Source organism: Carassius gibelio, chromosome A22, assembly GCF_023724105.1.
Source record: "Carassius gibelio isolate Cgi1373 ecotype wild population from Czech Republic chromosome A22, carGib1.2-hapl.c, whole genome shotgun sequence".
Lineage (NCBI taxonomy): Eukaryota > Metazoa > Chordata > Actinopteri > Cypriniformes > Cyprinidae > Carassius > Carassius gibelio.
The window spans coordinates 4,719,782-4,736,749 of NC_068392.1; the positions used below are offsets into that span (position 1 = coordinate 4,719,782).

The window sequence follows — 16,968 nt, forward strand, 5'->3', positions numbered from 1 at the left end:
CTCTACCATGTGATTTATTGAATACAGTGCAGTAACATGATAGAAAGTGCAATGATGAATATTTAATGCATTGTCACACTACCTTCTTATTTTGCATATATTATCCAGCAAGTGGTTTAATAAAAGAAAGTAAATTAATCAAAGTGAATCAATTTATTTCACAACAGTGATTTTTTATTTTTAATCTGGCAGTCTGATCGAATCGGGGAGATGTTTAAATTGCAGTCAATAGAGCTTTCCTGTTCATTTGTCACCGGAAATTAAAAAGGTCAAGAGCATTACATTGTGGGATCTATTATTCAATGCAGCATTCATTGTTCAATCATTATTCAGAACGCTGTTGCATACTCCACAGTTTGGACAAATGGAGATTTCACATAGCGTGTGAAATGTAAACATGTGTTTGTGGAATAATGACAACTAGGAATGTCAATTTTCAATCATTTCCATGATCGATCGTCGTTTGAATTAACATTTAACTTGTAAAAAAAAAAAAAAAAAAGTTTTTACCAATATGCAGTGTATTCTGTACAGCATTCGAGTCAATACAGAGTAAAAAAAAACACAGTACATGTGCTTCTCTTACGTGCTTGTTTACATCAGAGCGCACAGTCTTTCAAGAGAGTTTATGAGAATAGTATTCTAAAAATGCATTGCAAATTCAGAATAATTTGTAATATAATTATTCGCGGTATTTAGAAGTGCCCACGATAACAATATCGTGCATATTCATTACTGTGATTTATCGCATTACAGAATTCCGGCACAAGTCTAGTGCCGGTATTCGGTAGGGCTGCACCATATTGGGAAAAAATTAAATTGCCATATTTATTTTTCTGAGATATATATTCCAATATGAAATATAATCTAATTTTTTCTTACAAACAAAAATGGGGTGAGCACACTTACATTCTCATTTGAAATGATTTCAACATCAACACCATTGTGTCCATTGATTAATATGCGCGAGGGAGAGAGAGCAAGACAGCACTTGTGTTGTTTGAAGATGGTGATAAGCGTGCGGCCGGGGCTCGCTCGCTCTCTCTCTCACGCTCTCTCTCTCTCACATTCTCTCTTCTCGCATGCTCTCTCTCGCGCTCTTTCACTCTTTCACTCTCTTTCGCGATCTCTCTCTCTCTCATGCTCTCTCTATCTGCCCTGTTAAACTGACAGCACTTAAAAACATATGCAAATGATAAACTTTCACTCTATGATGGTTAAGCTGTGCAATTAATCCGTGAATCATATTCGTCAAGGGCCGTACAGTTAATGAATAACGGATCAACTACGACAGCTTACATCGCACATCCTGCGATGTGACTATCGTGGATTCGTACATCGCGATATCGATGCTTAAACGACACATCGTGCAACCCTAGTATTCAGTAATGCGATATATCATGGTAATGAATATGCACGATATTGTAATCACGGTAATGAAGATGTACGATATTGTTATAATGGGCAATTCTATATACCGCGAATAATATTCAGAATTTGGAATTCATTTTAAGAATAATTTTCCCATCAACTGGTCAAAATGCACTACACAGCTGTATGCCGTTTGAAATGCGTGTGATGCTCTGCTGTAAACAAGCATGGATGAGAAGCACATGGAGGAACACGAGACGCGCTGAATGAAAGCAGATTCACTCTCTGACAGCAGATGGCGCTAAACTGCAGAAAAATGCAGCGTTACCCTGGAAACCCCACAAATGCAGAAGCTCCATTACTTTCTAAAACACATAGTTTTAAATAGCAATTCAGATTTGTGTATTTTCTAGGGTGTTCATCACAGCGCCAAATACTTAAGACTTAATAGGCTATTTATTTATTTATCATTTTAATCTGGACTACAACATGCCTTAGATATTGTTTGAAAGTGTTTTGATTCTTTATTGTACATTCACACTTTACATTACAGCTTTGTTAGTTAACATTAGTTAATTCATAAGTTAACAAACTGCCAATGAAAAATTCTTCTGAATATTCATTAATCTTAGGTAATCCAATATATAATATATCACAGTTGTTAAAATCGAAACTAAACCAGCTGTGTTATTTAATGAGCTAACATGAACTAAGACAACATTTTTAACAAAGCTTAATAACTTCTGTAGCAAATGTAGCTATTGCTCATTGTGGTTAATTAATGAGGTCTTATTGTAAAGCATATGGGACTTTATTGTTCGTCTGCACTTTAATCTGCGTAAAAAAAAAAACTTTAGATATTTTTCTGTATTGTTTATTCTATTTAAATGTTCAGCTATTTTTGTAATAAGAAAAAGTAATTTAACCTGTTATACTGCATTATGACCACTACATTTAAAAACCGTGATAATGTCGTAAATGCGCACAAACTCACGGTGCTAAAGTTGCGCGGTCCGCACAGCTGCCCTTGAAATCGACAATAAAGCAACATCTCCTCGAGCTGATGCCCCAGACGGTCCAATAACTGCCTCATGGAGGGCTGAGAGTCCCGAGGAGGGGGCAGAAAGTGGTTGAAGTCCAGTATGCGAGATAACGGTGACCAGGGAGGCTCGTTATAAGCTCCATCAACGTGCGCCGCTAGCGCCTCTTGAACCACGGGGGACACCTGCCAGTTTTTCCCGAAGAGTCCGAGCCACCGTCCCGCGCTAAATATGTCCGGTTTCTTCATACGACGCGGCAGTAAGATGTTCTGGTTGCAAATCGTCACGGCGGGAAATACGAGGCGTTTCGCGTAAACCATATGCGCCTTGCTGTACACCGGCGACGAGAGCAGGTATCGGACCCGGTTGGAGGACCAAGTGAAAAGCAGCGCCAATGCCGTTAGAAACGCCAGCAGCCACGCGACCCTGCGCGGGTACGAGCCGCTCAGAAAGACGTGTCTCAATCCGTGGAAGGTCGTGTGCTTCAGGAAAAGCTTTCCAGCTTCCTTTAGCGACCCTTCAGTGCGTTGTTTCGATGCGGCGTCGCCTTGGCACATTTTGGAGTAGGTCTGAGTCCTTCGACGCGCGCGGTTTTACCTCCCGTTAAACGCTCCAAAGCTCCCCAAAACGACTAAACATTGCGCGGTTCTGTTCCTGAAGTGTTTTACGCGGGGAACAAATCTGCAGATTCATCAAAACTGGTTTAGGTGCAGCGCCTTAGTAAATGAGGACCGTAAAATATTATTTCTCCAGAAACAGATTTCCTGTCAGGAAAGCGAAATACTGCCGGTATAAAAGCCCCAGCTGTTGCCAGAAACGCACACCTCGCCACATTTCCTCCGCGTCAAAGACTTGTGCGGATCTATTTCATACTGTCAAGCTGTTATGCATTCTGAAGTTCAATTTTCATAAATTCAGTCGAAGTAATTTACTGGCGTGTGTTGGAACCGCTCGAGCCTCATCCCTCGGCGCGCGCGCTCAGTCCAGCTCTTGTGAGCGCGCTCATCCTCTGTTGCATGTTACTCCACTGAACTTTCTTATTGCAGTGGTTAGATGCGATTTTCCCCTATTTTATTTGACATCTTGCTGTAAGAAATACACTATTCGAGTGATTTATTTTAGGTGCAATAACTTATGATATCATATTTATATTTATTCATATCTAAATTTAGCTTATGCATTATACTGTTAATAAATGTTTTTATAAATATGTTAAATATAACTATGTATTAAGATTTCGAATTTTGCACTAGGTCATTCTGAAAACAAACATGCATTCAATTACCAAAGAAGCCAGCAGGCTGTTTTTTTTTTTTCTCTCTCTCTCTAAATGAGTTCGGTGTGAATACAGCGAGTCTGTTTTTTTATGCCAGCAGCAGCCAATCATCAAAAATAGCATCTATCTCAAGAACACTTGTGTTGACGTCAGCACATTCAGACTACTATGGTGCTTTTTTACATCAAAATAAGCTTCAGCTTTTAATTGCCGGTTGTACGATGTATCATTCAGACAAATAATTACACCCTCCATCCTTATTAGACTCTTAGTTGGCCTGTTTTTAAGCTCGGGCAGGGAAAGTGGGCATGGTGCCCGCAGGTCATGGCCCACTTCTTTTAACGATGTGTTCCAAGTCAATAAGCCCTTTTTTCACAGGCAGGCTCAAAGATGCCTCACAAAGGCTCTATTCCAAATGTGTACATAACAGAGGACAGTATTGACCAGAATGCTGTGCCAAAATAAACCCGGATGTGTTCGGTCTTATCTGAGGCTAATGCCTGTGGGTGGATGCGGACATTCAAGCATTGTGTGTCCTCGTCATTGTCCTTTCATTTGTTTTACAGAGAAAAACAAATGCGAGGAGCTATGATTGTCACAAATAAAACACAGCGGAGGTGTTACCAATCACATTTGACATTTAATATCAAAGTCACATTAAACACATGCCAAGAAGAGCTGTTTAATTTTTAAAGAGACATTTAGAAAAAGTTATTTTCAGGATGGAATGGATCATAAAGTATAGCTATAAGTTCTTTGAAAGCTATTTTAAACATAGTGGTGCAAAAATTACATTTCTTGGGAAGGAGCAGAAGATTTGATCTGACACATATAGCAAGCATTAATTAAAGATCTAGCTAAAAATAGGTATTTGTGTTTTTTTTTAATTGCACGCATACAAATTTATATAAAATATTTGCATTAAATGTATATATTTAATAACTGTAAATTATATTTATTTAAAAATCAGGGTTATGTTTTTAAAAACACATTGGGAAAATTGTGATGAACAAAAAATATTTTTGCTGCTTTCAGTGCTCATGCAGGCAGAAGGGAATAGCAATGATTTTTCAATCTTTTCATATTTCGGAGGCGTGTGAAGTTGGCTTGGGACCTTAGTGGCTGTTCGTCACTGCACACCCACATGTTCAACAGTCACAGACGCTTTTTACAAGCATCTTCATCAAAGAGGATGCGGCTCCGCTGTGGCTACAATCACACGCTGAGCTACAGCAACAGCCAAATCAAGACGCAAATTAGTATTCGGCAAAACCTGGTCTGTGGCCCGCCGCCAAAGACCACTTTATTACAAACCCAGATGAATTCAACCAGTAGACGTCAAATAACTCTACATGGTTTGCTGTTGCAGCCTCTTAAATGGACATGCAATAATATTTTGTAGGAAAGAGTGAGTGAAACATCTCCTTTTGGCCTGAAATAGAAAAAAAAATTCAACTGTGTATAAATGGATAAACCAAATGAAATCGGAAATCGGAGAACAAAACTTTTGAATCAGGAGAGTGAACGTTCTACATTTTAGAAGAACGTTGAAAAAATTATTCTAAAAAACAAAAACAAAAAACTCAAAAAACAATAAGAACAACTGAAGAAAAAACAAGGTTCAAGACGTTTGAATCAGGAGATAGAAATTCAACTGAACAGATTCAAGAGAATTATGTTGAAACACTTAAATCGAGATACATTTTCAGTTAATGTTCACATTGAAAAGAGGTTGAAACATTGCTAATCAACAGAAAACAGGAGACACTGATGATGTTCTAATTAAGGCAAAAAGAGGATATGACTCAAATTCAGAGAAAAATAGATTGAAAGTCTTAAATCATTAGAAAACAATATCTGAATGAAAAGAATGTTCAAACGGTTTGAATCGAAGGACAGAATGTTCGTATTCTAGAACTGAAAGGACATTCAAAACGTCTGATTCACAGAGAAACAAAGACAGAAATGGCTCAAACCATTCAAAACGAGAAACATAATAGAGAATAAAAACTGCACAATGGTGCCTAACTAGGTTAGGACAATTATGGTGATTGAAATATAAAAAAACTAATATGTCTTTTGAAGCAATCTAACATTCTAAAAGGAACCAAACATTAGGGATGCATCCCCAAATTGAAGAGTACTGAAACGAGCGAGAGAGAGAGAGAGAAACAAAGAAAAACATCACTGGCCAAGTCTGTGTGTAAGTGAGCTTCTGATGAATGACTCCCAAGACGGGTTGAACTGAACCAATCCACAGGGGTCAGCCGCTCCGAATCACGGTTACACATGACCAACCTTAAACAAACGAGTCAAACACTCACGTATGAGTATGGAAATATCTCCAGAAACCATCGCCGCAATAAATAACACTGTCATTCTCTCAGAATTCCCTGAGAGCCTCTTAAAGATAAACAGCTGCTTCTAAAACACGTCTCCGTCAAGCTGGCTACAGGTCCGAATTCCCAGAAGCCTGTGTTGTCTGTTTTTCAGAGCGGAGGGACGTCAAAGTCTTGCCCCCAGATGCAATCATCTCTGTCGGTGCCACGCTTACATTTGAACTCAATTTTATTTGATTGTTTTTAGAGCTTTTCACCTCAGGTGACCGTGTGGACATCAGCCGTCTCTGCAGTTTGCTCAGCAATCTCGAAGTTTGTTCGATCTCAAAGCTGTATTTGAATGAAGACTATATAATGGGGCCGGATTCATTTCCAAAGTCACGCTGAAGGTTGTTCAGGTTAAACCTCTGTAACAGCGAGGCGAACACGAATAGAAATGAAGCTCAAGTCAGACTCTGAAGTTAAAACAAAAAACATGTTTCATCAAAACGTCGCTTTGTAGGATTCACAATAGATGAATATGGACACTGTGATGTCAAATAAAGTATCAAACTCATTCAATTCAACATGAAAGATCATATTAAAAGAGGATTGTTTACTGTTGTTTCTCACAAGGACACTGATCAGCAGACACATATTTAACATTTAATGTTGAATTAATTCATGTTTCAAGGTCCTAGTAAAAAAGTAGTAAAAAATACTAAGATAGTTTGCACCAAGACTGCAATTTTTTGAATGGGATTTAAGCAAATTTCCAGATTCGCATCACATCTTAAATTGAAATACCGCCAAATGACACTCAAAATATATCACAGGAATAAATTACATTTAAAAAATATCTTAAAATAGAAAACTGTTCTTTTAAATTGCAATAATATTTCACAATATCACTATATAATCACTACATGCATCATTACTCATATTTTGGTGAAAAGCTTGATAAACTACTATTCAAAATGAAAGGGGTAGGAAAGAAATGCATTGTTTTTAGAAAGTGTATTTAAATTGAATAACTACCTAAATCAGTTCAGATGGTTTGTGTTGATGGATGAATCCCATGAATTCGGTCAAGAACATGTCTGGCTCATATTTCACCTCACATCAAAAGAGAAAAGCAAGAAAAATATAAAATAAAATATGAATGGAGTGGGTATTATTAAGCACTGTGTTATGTCTGTTTAATTCATACAGGAAGCTGGAGGGCGCCATTGCACAGAAACTCAACATATGCATCACAGAAGCAATAAAACTCATGAAGCAACAAGAAAGCTTTCGCTACGGCTGAATAAACAGACTATAGAAACATTTTAAATGATGAAACATTAAGACAATAAACACTCAACTGACAATTTATGGTCCTTCAAGCCATCTGGAGTATTTTCATAAATTACAACAGGAGGATATTTCAAACAGTGGAGTAAAAATGATAATGTTCTCTTTTGTTGGAGTGCATTACATCATCCTGGTCGATTCATATAAGCTTAAGCACTGTGATCTCAGAAAAAAAAGCAATCGTGCAATTTTTACCACTGCTTCCCATTTCTATGCACAAAAAATATAAGAAAACAACTTCATCACACCCCTCAAGCAAGTATATGAATATAAACAAGCTAGAAAAAACACAATACCGAAGACATGCTTCTCTGAGCATAAACATACAATCAGACACCTAAAATCACTACAATTCAAGCCTCTCTGGCTCTCCACGAGTGATCTGAGTTGCAGATCTGAGTTTATCGATCTCAGTTGGGAGCAGCTGAACTCGGCCAAGTGTGAATCGCTTTAAAGGTGAGTTTAGAAAACATGAAATCTTTCATATCTGCAACCTTTACAGACAGCTGCTGGATATTCTTTACTCAATATGATAGATGAAAACATTAAGAGCCAATTAGCTGTGATTAGTGCTTATTGGCACATTTCAATGTCCGGTCGGGCCATTGCATCACGTTCCTCCTAATTAGAGCCATTATCCATTTATTTTTCACCCTCTTTACCCCATTTTTTCTTTTCATTTTTAGAGCCCAGTTTTTTCTTTTCAATATTTTGGCCCGTACTTTAACATCACAGATAGCACTCAGATTGCAAAGCTATACACTAAAGATAAAGCCAGTGTTGTTCTGGTCCATTTTGAGATTTTTGCCTATTTTGCTCCCACAACATGTCGTCTGTCAGGCTAAAGAAAAAACAGCCAAAATAGTCACTTGGGATTATTTATTTTATTAAATTGTTTCCGTTTGCATTTGTGGATTTCATATACAATAAACACACTCTTTACCCAATTTCTCTTTTCATTTTTTGCTTTTCAATATTTTGGCCCATATTTTTAACACCTCAGACAGCACTCGAATTCCATTAAAGCAAGACACTACAGACAATTTTAAGATTTTGGGCTATTTTGCTTTTCGACTTTTCGTCTTTCACTCTAGTGGAAGGAAACTATCCAAATAATAATTCACGTGTTTATTTAAATTATAATACATATCTTTAAAGGTGTCTCTTTTTTTTTTTGTAGCACTTTCATACACTGACCTTTACAGTTTTATTCCCATCTGTATTTGTTTGTTTTTTTTTACGGTAGGGTTGTTAATGTATTATTCCTGATATATTTTCCTAAAACAAGGCCATTCTTTTCCGGCTATATTTTCTATGACCTTTCAAATATTCAAAAATATATTCATGTACTGTGTATTTTTATTATGCATCTATAAACACACACATAAATGTTTATATTTAAGAAAAATGAGTTGTTTATATTCGATATATAATATATATTATATGTATATAAATATATACATGTAAATATTTTTTAAATATATACTGAATATGTGTGTTTTTATATATATTTATAAAATATGTATGTATAACGTGTATGTTTATAAAGTAAACAGAAACATATTCTGGATGCGATTAATCGTGATTAATCATTTGACAGTGCTAATTATAATATTAAAACAGTTGCGATAAACTGTGATTAATCGACTGAAAAAAAAAAAAAAAAAAAAAAAAAAAAAAATATATATATATATATAAATAAAATGTACAATTTGTCTCCCTTTTCACCTCTTTTGTTGTCTTGCCTTAAATGACTAATAATCACTTATGAACATTTAATTGAGATATGGATATGAATTAGATCTCTTACAAACAGCTGGAATCCTCTGATATATTATATTATCTCTCACACACTTACAAACCCAGGAAGGACGTCATAGCAGGCTGTGTGTAGGTTAATTGGCGACTGTCTTGGAGATAATACGGCACATCCATCACTGAAGTAAGTCATCCGGCATCCCTGCTCTCCTCAGACAGGTATGAAAACATGCAGTAAATCAAAGCTCTCCGTGGCGTGGGAGGGCCATCACTGAGAGATGAATACTTACTAGTTTTCTAAGATCTGATCGAAGACCCTGAGAATACAATGATGCGCTCTCAATGCGTTGCCACTGGCGATGGAGTTCATCCGCACACCTCCGGCTTTACCGCGGTAAACAGAGCCGAGGTGCATTCATCGCAGCACTATTCTGAACAAGAAAAGCGTGGGCAGGAAACTTACAGAAAGATACTTCATGCAGACTGACTGTATGCCAGCTCGGCTCATCTCAACCACATTCGGTTGCTCGTGAACTTTCAAATATCTTGTGACAATACCACCTGAAAGGAGCGAAATCATCTATAAACCACTGAGCGGTACAGAGAAAGTCTTCATTGTCTGTTTGTCTCAATAAAGACAACAAGAAATGGCGTTGGGAAACGTATTTTCGGACGTATCAGGATATTTAGTAAAAAATAAAATGTGGGTGTTACTGGATATAATCAGGAGGAATTGATTGGATCGTGACATATTTGATGTAAAAATATAAATATTTATATTAAGCTTGCATGATGTACTAGACATGAGCTAAACATATATATAAAGTTAAAATAACGTTGAAAATGTTGTTTCATAGAGTTATAATATTACAAATTACAGCACGTTTTTATAACAAACATGTTTTTCATTTACATACAAAAATAGACCAGGGCAGAAACAATATTAAAAAGTAAATAGAGTCATTTCATGTTGACTCAATCTCCATAACAAAGTGGTTTTTCTGTGGCGGCCTTGAGCCAATGTGCTGCTTTCAATCCGTTTTATTGGGCTTATATTCATAAAACAAATTCACTGGATTCTTCCTTTTGTGCCTCTGCATGCTTCGTTGTGATGAAGTTCAGCACTCAACGGACTGTGAACAGTGTTATTCTCAGTGTTCTGATGCCCTCTAGTGAAAACTTATACACATCAAATGAGACTCGTGATCATTAAACTGTACAATTACAGACAAAAGCCACTTGCAGCTCTCTCCGTCATTAGTGCTGTTTACCAAAGCATCGCTATCACTGTTGCTCACATAAGTGGATTTGAGCACACAGTAATCCTAAACATAAAACTTTGGTAGGTCACTTCTCCCACACCTGGCAAGCACCAATAACACCCGAATATCAGAACAGCACCCTGGAAACCACCCTAAACACCACATCGACACAACACATGGGGACATTCAAGAACATACATGCATTCAATATTTTTCAACTGGGTGTTTATTTTCTTCATTTGAAGGCTTGTTATTATTTAAAATGAAATATTAATGTATAGCAGTCAATGAAATTCAATTAGTCAATCTGGAAATCACAGTTAATTTGATTATATACATTTTTTAAATCGATCAAAAGTCTACACATACACACCAACAAAGCGTTCAGCCAAACCCAGAAACCTTTCAGTGTGATCGCGGTCATCATCGTTAAATGCTCTTGAAATGAATTAGCGTTTCACAGAGCGCTGCGTCAGCATTTCTGAAGGTAATGAGCCAGGGCCGGAGAGAAACTGTTAAGAAATGTGTTTTCTGGCCTTGTTAATATTAGATGAGCTGCTGTCATCAGCGCCGATCCTCCAATAAACCATGAAGATCACGTTGAGATTATACAGTCAAGGTCAAATTAAACACTAGCACGCACTTCTAAGATACCAAATACAGCATCAGATATAGATTAAAAGTATAGTATTCTGCACACCCTTGTCTTTAGTTTTAAACGGCAAGCCAATTATTGATTCTACATCTATAATTAACTGCACTGAACTCAATCGTTTAGATAACAATGATTCTTTGGCAAAAATATATAGATAACACTGATTCTTTGGCAAAAAATGCTATGATTATTAGCCATTCTAGGTATCATTCATGTCTTGAACACAAACGATTCAGGGTAAGTATGAGCAATAATGCAGAAATATTGAAATATAGTCATAACCGACTCAATGATCTAACAATAGTTAGCTGACCGCATGGCTGGGCGTGCAGAAGAGCGAAACGCGAGCTAGTGAAAAAAGATCCCTGTCTGATGGAGCTGGAGGAAGTTGGACTCGAATTCTGCCCCGGGACGGAAAGATGAGCTGCCCGTCTGCCTGACACAGGCCCGCCTCCTATCGACCCGCTCCAGCACTCCTCCAAATATCTGTCAATCGATGGAGACTCACACAAAGTGAACTCACAATCTTAGCGTCGCAAGAATGATTAGCAGATGAGCACTTATGGCCAGGTGGAGATTAGCATTGACTGACTCTGCTAGCTGATATCAACTGATGGTTAAACCACTAAGTGTGGATTGAATAATGCGGCATTTATGGTCATCGGATGCTTTGTTTGTGTGCATACGGCAGATTATAAACTGATAATACATCCCATCGGAGGCATCAGATAATAAACATCCATTATCAAGAGCACAGCCAGGGGTGTTTAAAACCCCATATGCACTTACCAGGCAGGAGGCTAAATATACTTAAGTGCTCTAAACTGATTCTTCAGTTACCAGATATATCCTTGGCCTTTACAGCGAAACACCACATAATTCACTCAGCTCAATAAGAGCTCGACTCACAGGAGACTCGCGGGCTTGAAACCTTGAGATCAGCAACAATGACAAACAAAATGCCTGTTTCACAGACAGACGGGCATCTTTTCATCAGCGCAAAGGGATTCGCTGCGAACTCAGACCTGCTCTTGGGGGAAGAACACTGGAGTGATACTCTGCACAGAAAACTAGCGTCTTATATCAGCGGTTTGCAAAAGCTTTGTTGACAAGCTGATCCCACTGCAATGGACCTCCATACAGTAAAATATATAATGCAGCCATTGCATTAAAACCAATCTATGCAAACACTTGCCGGAGACCAATTTCGACAAAGTCAAAACTTCAGCCGCAAGTCTAGAGAGATACGATCCCTCAAGTGGCCTCGAAGCAGGCCAATGCGCTAAACACTAAAGCAAGCAACACCGTATAATTATCAATCACGAGTAGTCAAAGGGTAATAATGGGGGTCTGAAATGCTGTTTTCATTTGCAACACTGAACACAAAGAATAAATGGCTTCTGATTCCTGTTAGATACAGTGAGAACACCTATTCATCTTCTCTGACGCCTCAAGTGCGCCGAGTCCATTTATCTTCTTGCAAATAAAGTCAGCCGCCCTCACAATAACACGCTGAGAATGGATTGAGCGCCACAGGGCTAAAACTCGACTCCTGCTTGCTCCCGAGTCCTACCTCTCTCCAGTGTTCAGGCCCGCACTCATTCCCAGAGAACTTGCACTCTAGCAGCATATCGTCCATGCGGTGACGGGTGCGATTGAAGAACTCGTCGAGTCTGAAGCGAGAGCCTTGCCTGTCGGGCTCCGGCGCCAACGGGATTCCCGGAGCCATGTTGTCCTCGTATCCCAACATTGGCCCCATGAAGAGCAGGTCGCTGTAGCTCAGCTGCGAGCGTCGGAACGAGTTGTAGTTGCAGAAGGTGATGGCGGGGAACGTCATGTTCTTGGCATTGCGCTCGTCCAGCAAGGTGATGTAGTCATACTGCAGGTAGTAGATGACACGGTCCACCACCTGCATGAGGAACATAGAGATCGCCAGTAGAAAGACCACCGTCCACAAGCCCCGGCGGACACTGAACTTCTTGTCCACAAAGACGTGGTTGGCACCGTGGAGGGAGCAGCCGTCAAAAAACGTGGCGAGGCTGATGTCGGGCACTTCTTCATCTTCCGTCCCATCACATGTGTCCGGATCGTCGCCCTCTTCCTGGTACTTGCCGTGTTCGCCATCTCTTGACCACACCACGCGCTTGTATTGGTCATCGAAGCTTCCTTGGCGCGAGCGGCCAACTGGCTCATCATCGGTGCTGAAGGACAGGGTGCATGTGATTCGTACCATGATGTTAAATCAAAAACCAGTCAATAGTGAAAAAAAGAACACCGACTGGATTACGCCTCAATATTTGAAATATTCTGGATGTCCTACGTCCAAAAAACCCAGGAGAGATTCTTTGACCCCGGATAAGCCAATCCAGACTTGATCTTCCGGTCACTAGAGATGGAAAACCGACAATGATCTCTTCAGAAATTATGTCCAGCGCTTTGACATCGCCAGGAATCCGTCTCTCCCTTCACAACGGGTCATCTAAAGAGGAATGGCGCAGTTGGGATGTTATGCACTTCCTGGCCCCAAACTCCCTCCCTCTGAAAAGGAATAGTCCCAGTGCAACCTGCATCTGATGTCAGCACCAGATCACCTTTCACTGCGCATTTAAGCACTTAGGATAATAATCCGGCTCATTTCTATTACACAATATCTACTCCATGAATCCAAATGCATTGGATGTTTAACTAGATGATAAAAGGCACAGCAGCCATTATGCCTTGATAAACAGGACATGCCGAATGCATAATGAATAAACACTCCAGAGTTTCAAGCAAAGCCAAGATATCAACATGCGAGCATGTGTGTGGCTGTGGCTCAGAAGTGAAGCGATTCCAGACTTAAAGCACACAGACGCAAATATCTAACTGCAGATGAAAGCTTTGCTTAAATACTTTAAATTATGAACAGCATCTAACATGAGAAACCCAATGATCAAAGCTTCAACATTGGATAGTCATTAATCCATTTAAATGCACTTGTAAAGTGACCGTTGCAGAATTGGACATTGTTTTAGACCGATCTCCAATAAAAGCCAAAAGCCATACAGTCACCTTACAAAAGCTGCCAAATGCAAACAGCATCCGACAGATGGCAGCAGAGCTCAGCCTGTGAAGTATCCCGAGCTCCTGCCAAACACTTTTCCCGTGTCGACCCACATCTCTTGAAAATGCAATCGGCCTGATTGCCTGAAGTTGCCAGTGAAGATGAATTCTCAACACGGTTTGGTTTCTCTACGCTCCATTCAATCTCTCTTGATTCTTGAGGGAAAGTATGGGATCAAAGAGTGACTTAAAGAAACAGTACACTGAAAAAAAAGGAAAAAAAAGTGAATAATTTATGATTTCTCTCCAGGTACTTTCTTGCTATTTGCCAAGTTGTATTTGCTAGGTCAAGCATCACTATTGTTATGTTTATCATTCTTGTGGTCATCCACATGTTTTCGCCTAGTACAAATGCAAGTAACGTCGTCTTCAGACTCTAGGGGGCAGTAGATATTCTGCCGTGTGGCGACTCTGTGCCTTCAGGGTGGGTATGTCATTTGAAGCACATGGAGATGGTCCATCATTTCCACTCAATGACCCTCTCATCCGACAGCGATGATAGACCTGTCGTTACCATGGATACTGGAAGCGAGGGAAAACACATGAAGACCCATCACCACACACACACACAAACACATGTAATATGATTCAATGACTGCTGTGAGAAAATGACGTCCACTATGTGGCTAACATCTGAATTGGCCTACTGGGCACTAATCACATTATTTAACACCAGGAAACTGGTGCAAATGTTTACAGAAACTGATTAATGAAATCGGATGGTCTCAAGTGGCACAGATCCAGAAAAAAAAAATAAAACATGAAACCAGCCGGCAAAACCACAAGTGCAGGAATTAACAAGCACTGAATTACAAGAACCGCAAAGAGAAAGATGAACCTGTTGGATGTTGCAGACTTATCCTTGAGAAATTGTAGCATATTGATAAATATTATTATGTAATTTACCTTTTAATGATGTTAATTGCAAGAACTTACTTATATATTAAGTCAAATGTCTAAAACATTGTGAAAGGACAAATTAATAATATTTTAAAAGTATATTATAAAGATGGATTTCAATATTAAATTAAAATGGAAAATTTTATAATTTTACTATGACTACAAAATATGTTATAGATTTTATGTTATATACCATTAATGTAATATATAAAATGCTATTAAGAAATATTGGAAAATATTAGTAAAATGAATATAAGTAAAATGTGAATATATATATATATTTTATAATTGTATAATTTAAATATTTATTAAAACAAGTGACATTTAAAATTGTAAATGAAAGTGCAATTAATTCATTGATTTAAAAAGAACATTAAATAAAATTAGAATGTGTTTTTACATTTAATAAAGGTGGATTGGATGGATGGATGAAAATGTAAAAATGTACTTAAATATTTCACATATGTATATATATAAAATGTAAATATATATTAATTACATTTATATATTAAGTAAATGACAATAAATTTCTTATAAATAATATGTTCTATAAAGATGGATTAAAATATTAAAGCAAAAAATCTATATTTTATAATCATATAAACTAAAACAAAAGTCTAATTTAAAACTGAATGAAGAATACATAAGTATAAAGATATTAAAATATTAAAATAATGGATACTGGATAATGGATAGTTTTTAACTTAATGTCATGGTTTCTTAAAGTAAATATTTCAATAATATCTTAATATTTTCATCTTTACATTAAATCCTTTTTTCTTATATAATCTCTTATTTATTATTTACATTTTTTCTTCTCTATTTTTTTCATATTGCTCCTCTAAAGCACTCTGAATAATCACTGTAAACAAAACGCATTTATAAATAAATATGATCTCAGTCCGCTGCATTTACAGAAACACCACAGGACATAAGAGGCATTATTACACGCCGCAAAAACAACACCAACACAAACAAGTGAAGACAAGGGACGAGAGAAACGATATGATTACTAAATCAGCTGCCGTGGGGTCTTGGGGGTCCCGCACTGCATTAAATGAGTTGTTTTAGTCACACGGCACGTTCTTCATATGAACCCATGCACTAAGATTGAATGCTCAACTGCCTCAAAGCATGACTCTACTGAGCTGGAAAACACTGAAATAGAAATAATAAACAGCATGACTCATTCATCAATGGTTCACCTTCATAACATTATGCTGTTTTGATTATGACAGATGCAAGATTATTGGAATCAGAACATTAATTTGTTATATTTTCTTGCACGCACTACACAGTTGATGTGGTATATTGCTAACATGTATAATTTATTTGTTGTTTGTCTACGAATGCTAAAATTCAAATTAGGAATTTAAAAATTCATTTGAATCTTCTTCCTCGTATTTCTAAAGGCAGAGATCCGGAGGATCCACAGCGCTGATGCCATTTTCAACAGTTAAATTATAGCCTGCGTTTAAAGATCTATTTGTCAAACTCAAGCGGCTGTTGAAGAGCTCACAAACATTTGGAATAAACAGTGCGCTCGTCTAGATCAATAATGCCTGTGTTTGTGAGCACTGTCTTTGAAGAGCACATTTTCAGCTGACAAATACGACAGAATCATGATGGATTACCAGAAATACCATTCCACTACCCAGAATCCAGCTGGTATCCAGGTATCCAGAGAGATTTGCCCCATATGTCTAAGTGGTTACTGTTGTAATTGGGTTGTTAGCAGATTGATGCTATGCATTCACTGAAGAGTTTTGAGTGGATTTTAGCATTGCCATTCAGTTCTAGGTTGTTGCCCAGCCATTGCTATTGTGATGTGAGTGTTACAAAGTGTTCTGGGAGGTTGCAAGCCAATTGCGCTGGTGTTTTAAGCCATTGCTAAGGGGTTGCTTTGTAGTTGCACTTGTGTTGTTCTAAGTGT

General features: G+C 38.0%; 1 protein-coding gene across 4 annotated transcripts in view; it reads right to left on the reverse strand.

Annotated features, from left to right (window-relative positions):
• Window positions 1-16,968, reverse strand: part of LOC127942846 (acid-sensing ion channel 1B) — a 130,055-nt gene that overhangs the window by 24,614 nt on the left and 88,473 nt on the right. Inside the window, exon 1 of one of the 4 annotated variants that reach the window (XM_052538837.1) lies at window positions 12,607-13,286. The exons of 2 other annotated variants lie outside the window; for them this stretch is intronic. In XM_052538837.1, the coding sequence (XP_052394797.1) occupies window positions 12,607-13,266 (660 nt within the window). In that variant the 5' untranslated portion in view covers window positions 13,267-13,286. Of the gene's footprint in view, window positions 1-12,606; window positions 13,287-16,968 lie in introns of those variants that run through there. One more of the 4 variants, XM_052538836.1, reaches the window with a different exon arrangement.